Raw genomic sequence first — 17,076 nt, forward strand, 5'->3', positions numbered from 1 at the left:
AGACAACAGACTAGACAGCCAGACAACAGACTAGACAGCCAGACAACAGACTAGACAGCCAGACAACAGACTAGACAGCCAGACAGCAGACTAGTCAGCCAGACAACAGACTAGTCAGCCAGGCAACAGACTAGACAGACAGCAGACTAGACAGCCAGACAGCAGACTAGACTGCCAGACAGCAGCCTAGACAGCCAGACAGCAGCCTAGACAGCCAGACAGCAGCCTAGACAGCCAGACAGCAGACTAGACATTAAGACAACAGACTAGAATTCCAGACAAACAGACTAGACAGCCAGAAAGCAGACCAGGCATCAAGATGATAGACTAGACAGCCAGACAACAGACTAGACAGCCAGACATAACCAGAACAGACCAGGGTAGACCAGGCCAAACCAGGGTAGACCAGGCCAATCCAGGGAAGACAAGTGTAGGTAGACCAGGCCAGACCAGGGTAGACCAGGCCAAACCAGGGTAGACCAGGCCAAACCAGGGAAGACAATTGTAGGTAGACCAGGCCAGACCAGGGTAGACCAGGCCAGACCACCGTAGACCAGGCCAGACCAAGGTAGACCAGGCCAGACCTGGGTAGACCAGGCCAGACCAGGGTGAGGGAATTGCTGAGGAACCAGTTGGGGGAAATTAACATCAATGAACTTTGCACTGTGATGGAGGTGTGGGAGGGGGGATAGGGGATTTGATTATCATTGATATTTCAGAGCATATGGGGGTGAGTCCTGAGTTTGGATTTTCTGAATCTCCAGACTAAATCAATTTGTCTTGGTATAAGACCAGAAAGGTATCTTTCAGTTTGCGTTACTGGCTGCAATTTGGTTTGGTATTTTCTGCACATATTAGCCATCAAAGCTAACATGACAGTTATTAAGCTAACATGACAGTTATTAAGCTAACATGACAGTTATTAGGCTAACATGACAGTTATTAGGCTAACATGACAGTTATTAGGCTAACATGACAGTTATTAAGCTAACATGACAGTTATTAAGCTAACATGACAGTTATTAAGCTAACATGACCGTTATTAAGCTAACATGACAGTTATTAAGCTAACATGACAGTTATTAAGCTAACATGACAGTTATTAGGCTAACATGACAGTTATTAGGCTAACATGACAGTTATTAGGCTAACATGACAGTTATTAAGCTAACATGACAGTTATTAAGCTTATTACACGTTACAGATTGAGAGGACACTTTAGCTGGCAGGATGTCGCACCCTGATGAAGACAGCTTGTCTGTCGAAACATTGGACATAAATATTATTGCATCTGAGCTCCTAGAGTGCGGCTCTCCTTCATTTTTTTTTGGGGGGGGGGGGGGTGTCGCAAGGAGAATGTAATTTCCTCCACGTAAACTAGACCTAATGAACATCCTATGATTTGAACTATTTCTCAGTTGTTCGTTTCTTGCTTTACTAATCAGAAGTCGACCTACTGTAGTTTTACAAACACTCTGTCTAGTTTGTTGTCTGGCAGTCTAGTTTCTTGCTTTACTAATCAGAAGTCGACCTACTGTAGTTTTACAAACACTCTGTCTAGTTTGTTGTCTGGCTGTCTAGTTTGTTGTCTGGCTGTCTAGTTTGTTGTCTGGCTGTCTAGTTTGTTGTCTGGCTGTCTAGTTTGTTGCTTTACTAATCAGAAGTCGACCTACTGTAGTTTTACAAACACTCTGTCTAGTTTGTTGTCTGGCAGTCTAGTTTGTTTTCTGCCTGTCTAGTTTGTTGTCTGGCTGTCTAGTTTGTTGCTTTACTAATCAGAAGTCGACCTACTGTAGTTTTACAAACACTCTGTCTAGTTTGTTGTCTGGCAGTCTAGTTTGTTTTCTGCCTGTCTAGTTTGTTGTCTGGCTGTCTAGTTTCTTGTCTGGCTGTCTAGTTTCTTGCTTTACTAATCAGAAGTCGACCTACTGTAGTTTTACAAACTCTCAGAAAGTGATGTGTATTTACTGTTATCAAAATGTTTTACACTGAGTTCCAGTTGGTGTGTTTTTGTTTTGGAAAGTTGTGTAACACATCTATGTGCTAACTAAGTGTAACGGCTTTCTTCCGCTGAAGGAGAGGAGGACCAAAGCGCAGCGTGGTTAGAGTTCATCATGTTTAATAAAGACCATACACGAGAACACAACAAAATAACAAATGTGAAAAAACGAAACAGTCCTATCTGGTGCAATGACACAAAGACAGAAGACAACCACCCACAAAACCCAACACAAAACAGGCTACCTAAATATGGTTCCCAATCAGAGACAACGACAGACAGCTGCCTCTAATTGAGAACCAATCTAGGCAACCATTGACATACAAACTACCTAGAAAGGAAACAGCTCCATAAACATACAAAACCCGGGAAAAAACACATAAATCCCCCATGTCATACCCTGACCTAAACAAAATAATCAAGAAAACAAAGATAACTAAGGCCAGGGCGTGACACTAAGATTCCCTCTCCCTTCCCCCTAGAAACACAGTGGTTTTAATACAGTATTTGCGATTATGAACATTGCTCCATCCACTCAGGGAATGTTTTCGTAACATTTCTCTGGGACTGTTCCCGCAAACCCCACAGATGATTGACGATCAGAGCTGTTAACCGGCTAAACTTCCTGTACCTCTCTCTCGCTCTCTCTCTCTCGCTCTCTCTCTCTCTCTCTCTCTCTCTCTCTCTCGCCCACTCTCTCCCCTCTGTATGTCCCTCTCTCTCTCTCTCTCCCACTGTACCTCCCTCCCTTACCCAGTTTCAGATATGTTTTCATATGAGGCTGTAACGCTGATTTCTGTATGGCCTCAAGAGGGAAATGTATGTAATAGCGGTCTGAGCCTCCCTCTTCTTAGCCCTGGTTTCATCCCTCCTTCCCTCTGCCTGTTCCTGGTCTGAGAACATGGAGCTCTGGGGACATGGAGCTCTGAGGACATGGAGCTCTGAGGACATGGAGGTCTGAGGACATGGAGGTCTGAGGACATGGAGGTCTGAGGACATGGAGGTCTGAGGACATGGAGCTCTGGGAACATGGAGGTCTGAGAACATGGAGGTCTGAGGACATGGAGAACATGGAGGTCTGATAACATGGAGCTCTGAGGACATGGAGGTCTGAGGACATGGAGCTCTGGGAACATGGAGGTCTGAGGACATGGAGGTCTGAGAACATGGAGCTCTGAGAACATGGATGTCTGAGGACATGGAGCTCTGAGGACATGGAGGTCTGAGGACATGTAGGTCTGAGGACATGGATGGCTGAGGACATGGAGGTCTGGGAACTTGGGTTCCTTCCCTTAAGTTCAACCCAAGAATGAAACATGACTGTTTATCTTAACATTTTTAATTCTACTGTCTAGAAATATGCTTTCATATGCAAATGAACCATGTTATATTTAGCTGATCTGTCCGTACATGAAGACATCCTATAGCGGTGCTGAACCAGGCAGTCATCAATGTGTTGACATATGTCTGTGGTTTGGTTAGGATCATGCTGGGAGGAACGGGATACCCACTACTTTATAGGGATAAAACAACATGTATATTTTCATGAAGCTGTTTCTTTAAATGAAGGCCAGAAGTCAGGGCAATAAAATTGTTTTTTTTTCTTATCCAAACATTTCACTATGGTAAGAACGGAAGGTCTGCCCTGCAATTGGGTAAACCATTGACATGTCCGGACATCGAAACACTAAACGTGATGAATGTCTGTCGGTATGATTATGATTACACATCTATTGATCTGGTTCAATGTTTATTTTCATTTTCTTTCCAGAGAAGTTGTTGGTCCTAACTGTTGCCACACAGGAAACAGATGGATATCTCCGATTCATGCAGTCAGCCAACTACTTCAACTACACTATCAAGGTAACGACCAAGCACTGTCTGTCTCTCTATTTGAAATCTACCACATTGACTAGACATTGTCTCTCTATTTGAGATCTACCACATTGACCCCTGACCTGATGTGACTCTCTTACAGGTGCTGGGCATGGGGGAGGAGTGGAGGGGTGGGGACGTGGGGCGCTCCATCGGAGGAGGACAGAAGGTGAGACTACTGAAGGAGGCCATGGAGGCACTGACTGACCAAGAAGACCTGGTGGTACTGTCTGTAGACAGGTAGGTTGACCTGGGGGTACTGTCTGTAGACAGGTAGGTTGACCTGGGGGTACTGTCTGGAGACAGGTAGGTTGACCTGGGGGTACTGTCTGTAGACAGGTAGGTTGACCTGGGGGTACTGTCTGTAGACAGGTAGGTTGACCTGGTGGTACTGTCTATAGACAGGTAGGTTGACCTGGGTGTACTGTCTGTAGACAGTTAGGTTGACCTGGGGGTACTGTCTGTAGACAGGTAGGTTGACCTGGGGGTACTGTCTGTAGACAGGTAGGTTGACCTGGGGGTACTGTCTGTAGACAGGTAGGTTGACCTGGGGGTACTGTCTGTAGACAGGTAGGTTGACCTGGGGGTACTGTCTGTAGACAGGTAGGTTGACCTGGGGGTACTGTCTGTAGACAGGTAGGTTGACCTGGGGGTACTGTCTGTAGACAGGTAGGTTGACCTGGGGGTACTGTCTGTAGACAGGTAGGTTGACCTTGGGTAGTACTGGGGTAGTGCTGTCTATAGACAGGTGGGATGGCCTGGGGTAGTACTGGGGAAGTACTGGGGTAGTACTGTCTGTAGACAGGTAGGATGGCCTGGGGTAGTACTGGGGTAGTACTGTCAATAGACCGGTAGGATGGCCTGGGGTAGTACTGGGATAGTACTGTCTATAGACAGGTAGGATGGCCTGGGGTAGTACTGGGGTAGTACTGTCAATAGACCGGTAGGATGGCCTGGGGTAGTACTGGGGTAGTACTGTCTATAGACAGGTAGGATGGCCTTGGGTAGTACTGGGGTAGTACTGTCTGTTGACATGTGGGGATGTTACCAGGATAGGATATCGTGGTACTGCACAGCACAGAGAATACAGGAATCAAGTTCCTAGTTATGTAATAATTACCAAGTTATTCCTTTGAGATTGAAATGGGCCAAATGTCTACTATGAAAATGCACTAGTTACCTTCTAGCTAAAACAGCATTCAGTACCTTGTTTTCCTGCAAGATGTGTTGTACTGGAATCTGACCAATAAGGCTGTGGGATCAGGGAGAGGTTACAGCTTCCAGTTTCTCCATATTGGACACAGATGTCCCTTAAACAATCTCCTCCTGCGATTAGCCAAACAAACCCTAAACCCTCCTGCAGTTAGCCAAACAAATACTAACCAGTCCTATAATTAACCAAACGAACCCTCAGCCCTCTTGCAATCAGCCAATAGTGTGAAGATTCACTTACCTCCACATTATGACTGTTTGGCTGATCAGTAAGGCAAGGGTTAGGGGCTAAGGTTGGGGCTACTGGCTGGCTGCTGTATGGCTGACCAGTAGGGATAAGGTTAGGGCTACTGGCTAGCTGCTGTATGGCTGACCAGTAGGGCTAAGGTTAGGGCTACTGGCTGGCTGCTGTATGGCTGACCAATAGGGTTAGGGCTACTGGCTGGCTGACCAGTAGGGTTAGGGCTACTGGCTGGCTGCTGTATGGCTGACCAGTAGGGCTAAGGTTAGGGCTACTGGCTGGCTGCTGTATGGCTGACCAGTAGGGTTAAGGTTAGGGCTACTGGCTGGCTGCTGTATGGCTGACCAGTAGGGTGAAGGTTAGGGCTACTGGCTGGCTACTGTAGTATTGCTATTTCCTGATATTTTGTTAAAAGGGCACAGTGCTAAAGCCATTTTCAACAACATAACATTACATGAGGGAGTTCTGTTTGGGGTTTTCCTTGGACGTTATAAGGTGCGTATAGACATCTCAGAGTTATAGTCATTAAACTATTTTTAAAGATTCACCTCTTCTATAGCCACAGTCACTCTTTATAAAGATTATCTTCCACACAAACCCTTTGTGTTTTGGATAATTTTGTTTATCAAACCTAACAAAATTATCCCACTATGCCCTCCGATGAACCATCAATCAGGCAAAGCGTCAATACAGGACTAAGATCGAATCGTACTACATCACCTCTGACACTCGTCGGATGTGGCAGGGCTTGCAAACCATTACAGACTACAAAGGGAAGCACAGCCGCGAGCTGCCCAGTGACACGAGCCTACCAGACGAGCTAAACTACTTCTCTGCTTGCTTCGAGGCAAATAACACGAAACATGCATCAGAGCACCAGCTGTTCCGGAAGACTGTGTGATCACGCTCTCCGTAGCCGATGTGAGTAAGACCTTTAATCAGGTCAACATTCACAATTACCAGGATGTGTACTGCGAGCATTGTCTGACCAACTGGCAGGTGTCTTCACTGATATTTTCAACCTCTCCCTTTCCGAGTCTGTAGTACCAACATGTTTTAAGCAGACCACCATAGTGCTTGTGCCCAAGAACACTAAGGTAACCTGCCTAAATGACTACCGACCCGTAGCACTCACGTCTGTAGCCATGAAGTGCTTTGAAAGGCTGGTCATGGCTTACAGCAATACCATTATCACAGAAACCCTAGACCCACTCCAATTTGCATACCGCCCCAAAATATCCTTAGATGATGCAATCTCTTTTGCACTCCACACTGCCGTTTCTCACATGGACAAAAGGAACCCCTATATGAGAATGCTATTCATTGACTACAGCTCAGCGTTCTTCACCATAGTGCCCTCAAAGCTCATCACTAAGCTAAGGACCCTGGGAATAAACACCTCCCTCTGCAACTGGATCCTAGACTTCCTGACGGGCCGCCCCCAGGTGGTAAGGGTAGGTAACAACACATCTGCCATGCTGATCCTCAACACAGGGGCCCCTCAGGCGTGCGTGCGCAGTCCCCCCCTGTACTCCCTGTTCACTCATGACTTGCATAGCCAGGCACGACACCCACACCTTCATCAAGTTTGTCGAAGAGACAACAGTGGTAGGCCTGATCACCGACAATGATGAGACAGCCTATAGGGAGGAGGCCAGAGACCTAGTAGTGTGGTGCCAGGACAACAACCTCTCCCTCAATGTGATCAAGACTAAGGAGATGATTGTGGACCACAGGAAAAGGAGGACCGAGCACACCCCCATTCTCATCGACGGGGCTGTAGTGGAGCAGGTTGAGAGCTTCAAGTTCCTTAGTGTTCACATCACCAACAAACTATCATGGTCCAAGCACACCAATATAGTCATGAAGAGGGCATAACAAAACCCATTCCCCCTCAGGAGACTGAAAAGATTTGGCACTACTTGGCCTCTGACCGCAAGGCATTACAGAGGGTAGTGCGAACGGCCCCCAAGCCATAAGACTCCTGAACATCTAACCAATTGGCTACCCAGACTATTTGCATTGCCCCCCCCCCCCCCCCCTCTTTTACAACGCTGCTACTCTCTGTTGTCATCTATGCATAGTCACTTCATCTATCCATGTACATATTACCTCAACTAACCGGTGCCCCCCCCCACATATTGACTCTGTACCGGTACCCCCCTATAGTCTCGCTATTGTTATTTTACTGCTGCTCTTTAATTACTTGTTACTTTTATTTCTTATTCTTGTCCGTATTTTTTAAAACTGCGTTGTTGGTTAGGGGCTCGTAAGTAAACATTTCACTGTAAGGTCTACAACACCTGTTCTATTCAGCGTATGTGAATAATATTGGATTTGAAGTCTTTTAATTGATTGCAGTTAAATCAGAGTGTTTTTTTGAAACAGAAGTATACCCCGATGTCGTATACCAGTCTTTATAGTCTCGTATCCATAAAAAGGCTTAGGCATCCCCGATGTCGTATACCAGTCTTTATAGTCTCGTATCCATAAAAAGGCTTAGGCATCCCCGATGTCGTATACCAGTCTTTATAGTCTCGTATCCATAACAAGGCTTAGGCATCACCGATGTCGTATACCAATCTTTATAGTCTTGTATCCATAACAAGGCTTAGGCATCCCCGATGTCGTATACCAGTCTTTATAGTCTCGTATCCATAACAAGGCTCAGGCATCACCGATGTCGTATACCAATCTTTATAGTCTTGTATCCATAACAAGGCTTAGGCATCCCCGATGTCATATACCAATCTTTATAGTCTCGTATCCATAACAAGGCCTAGGCATCCCCGATGTCATATACCAATCTTTATAGTCTTGTATCCATAACAAGGCCTAGGCATCCCCGATGTCATATACCAATCTTTATAGTCTTGTATCCATAACAAGGCTTAGGCATCCCCTGTTGTCCCAAAACCTCCCAAATGTCACCTTTTTTAAAAAGCTTTAATTTCATTCATATAACTTATATAACTCATTATTTTGTGTAGACAATCATTTGGTCAGCCATACAGCAGTTTTCATGAGTGTTTGAGATTAGGTCCCTGAATAGTAAAAAAAAAACTGTCTTTACATAAAAGTATGTTTATAGCATTATTATGAGAATGTCTAACAGGTGGCCCTGTCTCATCATTTCACAAGCTGACAGCCTTCCAGAGTCAGGGCCATAAAATACCTAAGGTCACGCAACTCCCACTCCCCCTCTGCAACAGCCATCAGCCCAGAAGCATTGCTTTGGCAATGTTAACATATGTTTCCTATGACAATAAAGTCCTTGAATTGAAAAAAATAAGGATCTCGCTCCCCTGAACTGACCAATCAGCAGTGAGGAGGCTTGTCACTCTGATGCCTTGAACACCTCAACCAATCCATCAACCAATCCATTCTACCAGAGGGATGGTAATAGGACCAGTGGTGTTCTATCAGAGAGATGGTAATAGGACCAGTGGTGTTCGATCAGAGAGATGGTAATAGGACCAGTGGTGTTCTATCAGAGGGATGGTAATAGGACCAGTGGTGTTCTATCAGAGAGATGGTAATAGGACCAGTGGTGTTCTATCAGAGAGATGGTAATAGGACCAGTGGTGTTCTATCAGAGAGATGGTAATAGGACCAGTGGTGTTCTATCAGAGGGATGGTAATAGGACCAGTGTTGTTCTATCAGAGAGATGGTAATAGGACCAGTGGTGTTCTATCAGAGAGATGGTAATAGGACCAGTGGTGTTCTATCAGAGGGAGGGTAATAGGAGCAGTGGTGTTCTATCAGAGGGATGGTAATAGGACCAGTGGTGTTCGATCAGAGAGATGGTAATAGGACCAGTGGTGTTCTATCAGAGGGATGGTAATAGGACCAGTGGTGTTCTATCAGAGAGATGGTAATAGGACCAGTGGTGTTCTATCAGAGAGATGGTAATAGGACCAGTGGTGTTCTATCAGAGAGATGGTAATAGGACCAGTGGTGTTCTATCAGAGGGATGGTAATAGGACCAGTGTTGTTCTATCAGAGAGATGGTAATAGGACCAGTGGTGTTCTATCAGAGAGATGGTAATAGGACCAGTGGTGTTCTATCAGAGGGAGGGTAATAGGAGCAGTGGTGTTCTATCAGAGGGATGGTAATAGGACCAGTGTTGTTCTATCAGAGAGATGGTAATAGGACCAGTGGTGTTCTATCAGAGAGATGGTAATAGGACCAGTGGTGTTCTATCAGAGATATGGTAATAAGACCAGTGGTGTTCTATCAGAGGGATGGTAATAGGACCAGTGGTGTTCTATCAGAGAGATGGTAATAGGACCAGTGGTGTTCTATCAGAGAGATGGTAATAGGACCAGTGGTGTTCTATCAGAGAGATGGTAATAGGACCAGTGGTGTTCTATCAGAGAGATGGTAATAGGACCAGTGGTGTTCTATCAGAGAGATGGTAATAGGACCAGTGGTGTTATATCAGAGGGATGGTAATAGGACCAGTGGTGTTCAATCAGAGAGATGGTAATAGGACCAGTGGTGTTCTATCAGAAGGATGGTAATAGGACCAGTGGTGTTCTATCAGAGAGATGGTAATAGGACCAGTGGTGTTCTATCAGAGAGATGGTAATAGGACCAGTGGTGTTCTATCAGAGGGATGGTAATAGGACCAGTGGTGTTCAATCAGAGGGATGGTAATAGGACCAGTGGTGTTCTATCAGAGGGATGGTAATAGGACCAGTGGTGTTCTATCAGAGGGATGGTAATAGGACCAGTGGTGTTCTATCAGAGGGATGGTAATAGGACCAGTGTTGTTCTATCAGAGAGATGGTAATAGGACCAGTGGTGTTCTATCAGAGGGATGGTAATAGGACCAGTGGTGTTCTATCAGAGGGATGGTAATAGGACCAGTGGTGTTCTATCAGAGGGATGGTAATAGGACCAGTGGTGTTCTATCAGAGAGATGGTAATAGGACCAGTGGTGTTATATCAGAGGGATGGTAATAGGACCTGTGGTGTTCTATCAGAGGGATGGTAATAGGACCAGAGTGTTCTATCAGAGGGATGGTAATAGGACCTATAATGTATTACAGCCTTTAACACCTGCGGAAGTCCTGCCAGGCTCAGATAGGAAGGAATGGGACAAAGTACTAGGGATATTGTCCTTCTTCTACTGTACATCTGGTGTGTTAATATCACAAATCAAACAAAAAAAATGGGTATTAGGTGAACAATAGATACGTAAAGAAACAAAACAACAGTAAAAAGACAGTTGAAAATAACAGTTGTGAGGCTATAACAGTAGTGATGCTATATACAGTAGAGAGGCTATATACAGTAGAGAGGCTATATACAGTAGCGAGGCTATATACAGTAGAGAGGCTATATACAGTAGAGAGGCTATATACAGTAGAGAGGCTATATACAGTAGCGATGCTATATACAGTAGCGAGGCTATATACAGTAGAGAGGCTATATACAGTAGAGAGGCTATATACAGTAGAGAGGCTATATACAGTAGAGAGGCTATAACAGTAGCGATGCTATATACAGTAGAGAGGCTATATACAGTAGCGATGCTATATACAGTAGCGAGGCTTTATACAGGCACCAGTTAGTCAGGCTAAATTGAGGTAGTATGTACATGTAGAAATGGTTAAAGTGACTATGCATATATGATGAACAGAGAATTGCAGTATTGTAAAAGAGGGGTTGGTGGGTGGGACACAATGCAGATAGCCCGGTTAGCCAATGTGCGGGAGCACTGGATGGTCGGGCCAACTGAGGTAGTATGTACATGAATGTATAGTTAAAGTGACTATGCATATAGATAAACAGAGAGTAACAGCACTGTAAAAGAGAGGTTGGGGGGGTGGTGGAGGGACACACACAAAATGCAAATAGTCCAGGTAACCATTTGGTTACCTGTTCAGGAGTCTTATGGCTTGGGGGTAAAAACTGTTGTGAAGTCTTTTTGTCCTAGACTTGGCACTCCGGTACCGCTTGCCATGCGGTAGTAGAGAGAACAATCTATGACTGACCATTTTTAGGGCCATCCTCTGACACCGCCTGGTGTAGAGGTCCTGGTTGGCAGGCAGTGATGTACTGGGCCTTACGCACTACCCTCTGTAGTGCCTTGCGGTCGGAGGCCGAGCAGTTGCCATACCAGGCAGTGATGCAACTGGTTAGGATGTTCTCGATGTTGCAGCTGTAAAACTTTTTTGAGGATCTCAGGACCCATGCCAAATCTTTTTTGTTTCCTGAGGGGGAATAGGCTTTGTCGTGCCCTCTTCACAACTGTCTTGGTGTGTTTGTACAATTCTAGTTTGTTGGTGATGTGGACACCAAGGAACTTGAAGCTCTCAACCTGCTCGACTACAGCCCCGTCGGTGAAAATGTGGGCGTGCTCGGTCTTCTTTTTCCTGTAGTCCACAACTTAGTCTTGGTTACGTTGAGGGATAGGTTGTTATTCTGGCACCACCCGTCCGGGTCTCTGACCTCCTCCCTATATGCTGTCTCGTTGTTGGTGATCAGGCCTACCACTGTTGTGTTGTCTGCAAACTTAATGATGATGTTGGAGTTGTGCTTGGCCACGCAGTCATGGATGAACAGGGTGTACAGGAGGGGACTGAGCACGCACCCCTGAGGGGCTCCAGTGTTGAGGATCAGCATGGTGAATGTGTTGCTACCTACCCTCATCACCTAAGTGCGGCCCGACAGGAAGTCCAGGATCCAGTTGCAGTCCTGAGGTGTTTAGTCCCAGGATCCTTAGCTTATTGATGAGCTTTGAGGGCACTATGGTGTTGAACACTGAGCTGTAGTCAATGAATAGCATTCTCACGTATGTGTTCCTTTTGTCCAGGTGGGAAAGGGCAGTGTGGAGTGCAATAGACAGTGCATCATCTGTGGATAAGTTTGGGTGGAATGCAAATTGGAGTGGGTCTAGGGTTTCTGGGATAATGGTTTTGATGTGAGCCATTACCAGCCTTTCAAAGCACTTGATGGCTACAGACGTGAGTGCTACTGGTCGGTAGTCATTTAGGCAGGCTGCCTCGGTGTTCTTGGTCACAGGGACCATGGTGGTCTTCTTGACACATGTTGTTATTACAGACTTAATCAGGGATATGTTGAAAATGTCAGTGAAGACACCTGCCAGTTGGTCAGCACATGCCCCGGGCACACGTCCTGGTAGTCCGTTTGGCCCCGTAGCCTTGGGAATGTTGATCTGTTTAAAGGTGTTACTCATGTCGGCTACGGAGAGAGTGTTCACACCGGAACAGCTGATGCTCTTATGCATGCCTCAGTGTTATTTGCCTCGAAGCGAGCATAGACGTGATTTAGCTTGTCTGGTCGGCTTGTGTCACTGGGCTGCTTACGGCTGTGCTTCCCTTTTTAGTCTGTAATAGTTTGCAAGCCCTGCCACATAAGACGAGCGTCGTAGCTGGTGTAGTATGATTCAATCTTAGCCCTGTATTGACACTTTGCCTGTTTGATGGTTTGTCGGAGGGCATAGCAGGATTTCTTGTAAGCTTCCGGGTTAGAGTCCCGCACCTTAAAGCGGTAGCTCTACCCTTTAGCTCAGTGCGAATGTTGCCTGTAATCCATGGCTTCTGGTTGGGGTATGTACGTACATTCACTGTGGGGACGACATCCTTGATGCACTTATTGATAAAGCCAGTGACTGATGAGGTGTACTCCTCAATGCCATCGGAAGAATCCCGGAACATGTTCCAGTCTGTGATAGCGAAACAGTCCTGTAGTTTAGCATCTGCTTCATCTGACCACTTTTTTATAGACTGGTGCTTCCTGCTTTAATTTTTGCTTGTAAACAGGAATCAGGAGGATATAATTATGGTCAGATTTACCAAATGGAGGGTGAGGGAGAGCTTTGTACTCGTCTCTGTGTGTGGAGTACAAGTGATCTATAATTTTTTCCCTCCGGTTGCGCATTTAACATGTTGATAGAAATGAGGTATAACTGATTTAAGTTTCCCTGCATTAAAGTCTCAGGCCACTAGGAGCGCCACTTCTGGGTGAGCGGTTTCCTGTTTGCTTATTTCCTTATACAGCTGACTGAGTGCGGTCTTAGTGCCAGTGTCCGTCTGTGGTGGTAAATAAACAGCCACGAAAAAAATAGAAACATAAACTATCTTCAAAATAGTGTGGTCTACAGCTTATCATGAGATACTCTACTTCAGGCGAGCAAAATCTAGACACTTCCTTAGATTTTGTGAACCAGCTGTTGTTTACTAATATGCACAGACCCCCCCCCCCACCCTTCTTACCAGAGCTGTTGTTTACAAATATGCCGTAAGATACGGTTGCAGAAACATTATGTACAAAATAAGTTACAAATAACGTGAAAAACCCCCACATAGCAGCACAATTTGTTAGACGCCCGTACAACTGCTGCCATTTCTCCCGGTGCCATTCCACCATTTCTTCCGGTACCATTCCGCCATTTTGCACTGGTAACATGATGACCATCTCCCCATGACACTCATGGTTGACTGGTTATGAGGATTGATGCATCTGGCGTGTTAATATGATTTGTGTTGGTGTTAGTTTGCTGTTTATCTGTAGCCTGTGTGTGTGTGTGTGTGTGTGTGTGTGTGTGTGTGTGTGTGTGTGTGTGTGTGTGTGTGTGTGTGTGTGTGTGTGTGTGTGTGTGTGTGCATTCTTTGTTGTGTGTGTGTTTGCTTGAAGAATGTTGGATTTTTACATCTAGATTTCTAGTTGCTAGGAGAGTCCGACAGTTGAATAGATAAGATGAGTTTAGGAGGAGCTGGTTTTCCAAACTCGGTCCTGTAGACTCCAAGGGCTGAACATTTAGTTTTTTGCCCTAGCACTACACTACACAGCTGATTCAAATAATCTAAGTTTGATGATTAGTTTATTATTTGAATCAGCTGTGTAGTGCCCCTTGGGGTCCCTGGGACCGAGTTTGGGAAACGCTGTCAAAATAGGGTATAAAACAAGTCAGAAAATGTCTGAACATTTTCTCTCTCTCTCTTTCTCTCTCTCTCTCTCTCTCTCTCTCTCTCTCTCTCTCTCTCTCTCTCTCTCTCTCTCTCTCTCTCTCTCTCTCTCCCCTTCCCTCCCTTTCACCCCCCCCTCTTTCTCCCCCCTCAATCTCTCTCTCTCTCTCTCCTCTTTCCCCCCTCTCTCCAGTTATGATCTTATCTTTGCCGGGGGACCTGAAGAAATCCTCAGGAAGTTCCAGGAAGCCAATCACAAGGTTCTGTTTGCCGCCGATGGTCTGATCTGGCCTGATAAACGCCTACAGGAGAAATACCCCTCTGTCCGCAGCGGCAAGCGCTTTCTCAACTCAGGAGGTGGGTTCAGAACGTTGTCACACTGCTGGGGCATCAAGGGAGATGATGTTTACTGATTGGATACTGATTGGATATCACCTAGATATCACCTCGATATCTTCCAGAGCCAGACAAGGCCCTAGATATCTTCCAGAGCCAGACAAGGCCCAGGGCCTAAGGCCAGACAAGGGCCCGAGCCAGACAAGCCCAGGGCCCAAGGCCCACACACAAGGCCCAAGGCCCAGGGCCCAAGGCCCACACACAAGGCCCAAGGCCCAGGGCCCAAGGTCCACACACAAGGCCCAAGGCCCACACACAAGGCCCAAGGCCCACACACAAGGCCCAAGGCCCACACACAAGGCCCAAGGCCCACACACAGTCTGCTGGCGATGGTAATTTCTGTAAATATTATGTTGGGGCTGGATCGGATCCTATTAAATAAAAAACACAACAGACAGACATATAGACATGCAGGGGAATGATGCAGAGTTTCCAAGGTAGAATTTGAAGTATACAAAGCTCTCACTAATCACGCTTTCATCACTCTTTTTTTATTACATTCATACTATCCCCATTGAACTGCCTTCTGTATGACATCATTCATACTATCCCCATTGAACTGCCTTCTGTATGACATCATTCATACTATCCCCATTGAACTGCCTTCTGTATGACATCATTCATACTATCCCCATTGAACTGCCCCTCTGTATGACATCATTCATACTATCCCCATTGAACTGCCCTCTGTATGACATCATTCATACTATCCCCATTGAACTGCCCCTCTGTATGACATCATTCATACTATCCCCATTGAACTGCCCCTCTGTATGACATCATTCATACTATCCCCATTGAACTGCCCCTCTGTATGACATCATTCATACTATCCCCATTGAACTGCCCCTCTGTATGACATCATTCATACTATCCCCATTGAACTGCCCCTCTGTATGACATCATTCATACTATCCCCATTGAACTGCCCCTCTGTATGACATCATTCATACTATCCCCATTGAACTGCCCCTCTGTATGACATCATTCATACTATCCCCATTGAACTGCCCCTCTGTATGACATTATTCATACTATCCCCATTGAACTGCCTTCTGTATGACATCATTCATACTATCCCCATTGAACTGCCTTCTGTATGACATTATTCATACTATCCCCATTGAACTGCCCCTCTGTATGACATCATTCATACTATCCCCATTGAACTGCCTTCTGTATGACATCATTCATACTATCCCCATTGAACTGCCTTCTGTATGACATCATTCATACTATCCCCATTGAACTGCCTTCTGTATGACATCATTCATACTATCCCCATTGAACTGCCTTCTGTATGACATCATTCATACTATCCCCATTGAACTGCCCCTCTGTATGACATCATTCATACTATCCCCATTGAACTGCCTTCTGTATGACATCATTCATACTATCCCCATTGAACTGCCTTCTGTATGACATCATTCATACTATCCCCATTGAACTGCCTTCTGTATGACATCATTCATACTATCCCCATTGAACTGCCTTCTGTATGACATCATTCATACTATCCCCATTGAACTGCCTTCTGTATGACATCATTCATACTATCCCCATTGAACTGCCTTCTGTATGACATCATTCATACTATCCCCATTGAACTGCCTTCTGTATGACATCATTCATACTATCCCCATTGAACTGCCTTCTGTATGACATCATTCATACTATCCCCATTGAACTGCCTTCTGTATGACATCATTCATACTATCCCCATTGAACTGCTAGAGGGAGAGAGAATAGGACCAGAGGACCAGAGGTCATCATGACCAGGGTTGTGTAGGTTACTTTACAGCTGTGGTAAATACGCTAGAGGAACGAGAGAAAAGGACCAGAGGTCATCATGACCAGGGTTGTGTAGGCTACTTTACAGCTGTGGTAAATACGCTAGAGGGAGAGAGAATAGGACCAGAGGTCATCATGTCCAGGGTTGTGTAGGTTACTTTACAGCTGTGGTAAATTTGCTAGAGGAAGAGAGAAACGGACCAGAGTTCATCATGACTAGGGTTGGGTAGGTTACTTTACAGCTGTGGTAAATACGCTAGAGGAAGAGAGAATAGGACCAGAGGTCATCATGACCAGGGTTGTGTAGGTTACTTTACAGCTGTGGTAAATACGCTAGAGGAAGAGAGAATAGGACCAGAGGTCATCATGTCCAGGGTTGGGTAGGTTACTTTACAGCTGTGGTAAATACGCTAGAGGAAGAGAGAATAGGACCAGAGGTCATTATGTCCAGGGTTGGGTAGGTTACTTTACAGCTGTGGTAAATACGCTAGAGGAACGAGAGAAAAGGACCAGAGGTCATCATGACCAGGGTTGGGTAGGTTACTCTCTAAATGTAATCCCTTACTTCCCATCCCTGGTCATGACTATTTGAATCGCTATGTTATACTGTATAGCTCT

General features: G+C 45.5%; 1 protein-coding gene across 1 annotated transcript in view; it reads left to right on the top strand.

The window, feature by feature from the left end:
- Positions 1-17,076, top strand: part of LOC139366654 (procollagen-lysine,2-oxoglutarate 5-dioxygenase 2-like) — a 117,143-nt gene that overhangs the window by 45,307 nt on the left and 54,760 nt on the right. Inside the window, exons 2-4 of the mRNA XM_071104331.1 lie at positions 3,771-3,862; positions 3,978-4,114; positions 14,462-14,625. Coding sequence (XP_070960432.1) covers positions 3,771-3,862; positions 3,978-4,114; positions 14,462-14,625 — 393 coding nt within the window. The remainder of the gene's footprint in view (positions 1-3,770; positions 3,863-3,977; positions 4,115-14,461; positions 14,626-17,076) is intronic.

The sequence above is a fragment of the Oncorhynchus clarkii genome, chromosome 15 (assembly GCF_045791955.1).
Source record: "Oncorhynchus clarkii lewisi isolate Uvic-CL-2024 chromosome 15, UVic_Ocla_1.0, whole genome shotgun sequence".
In the NCBI taxonomy this organism is placed as follows: Eukaryota; Metazoa; Chordata; class Actinopteri; order Salmoniformes; family Salmonidae; genus Oncorhynchus; species Oncorhynchus clarkii.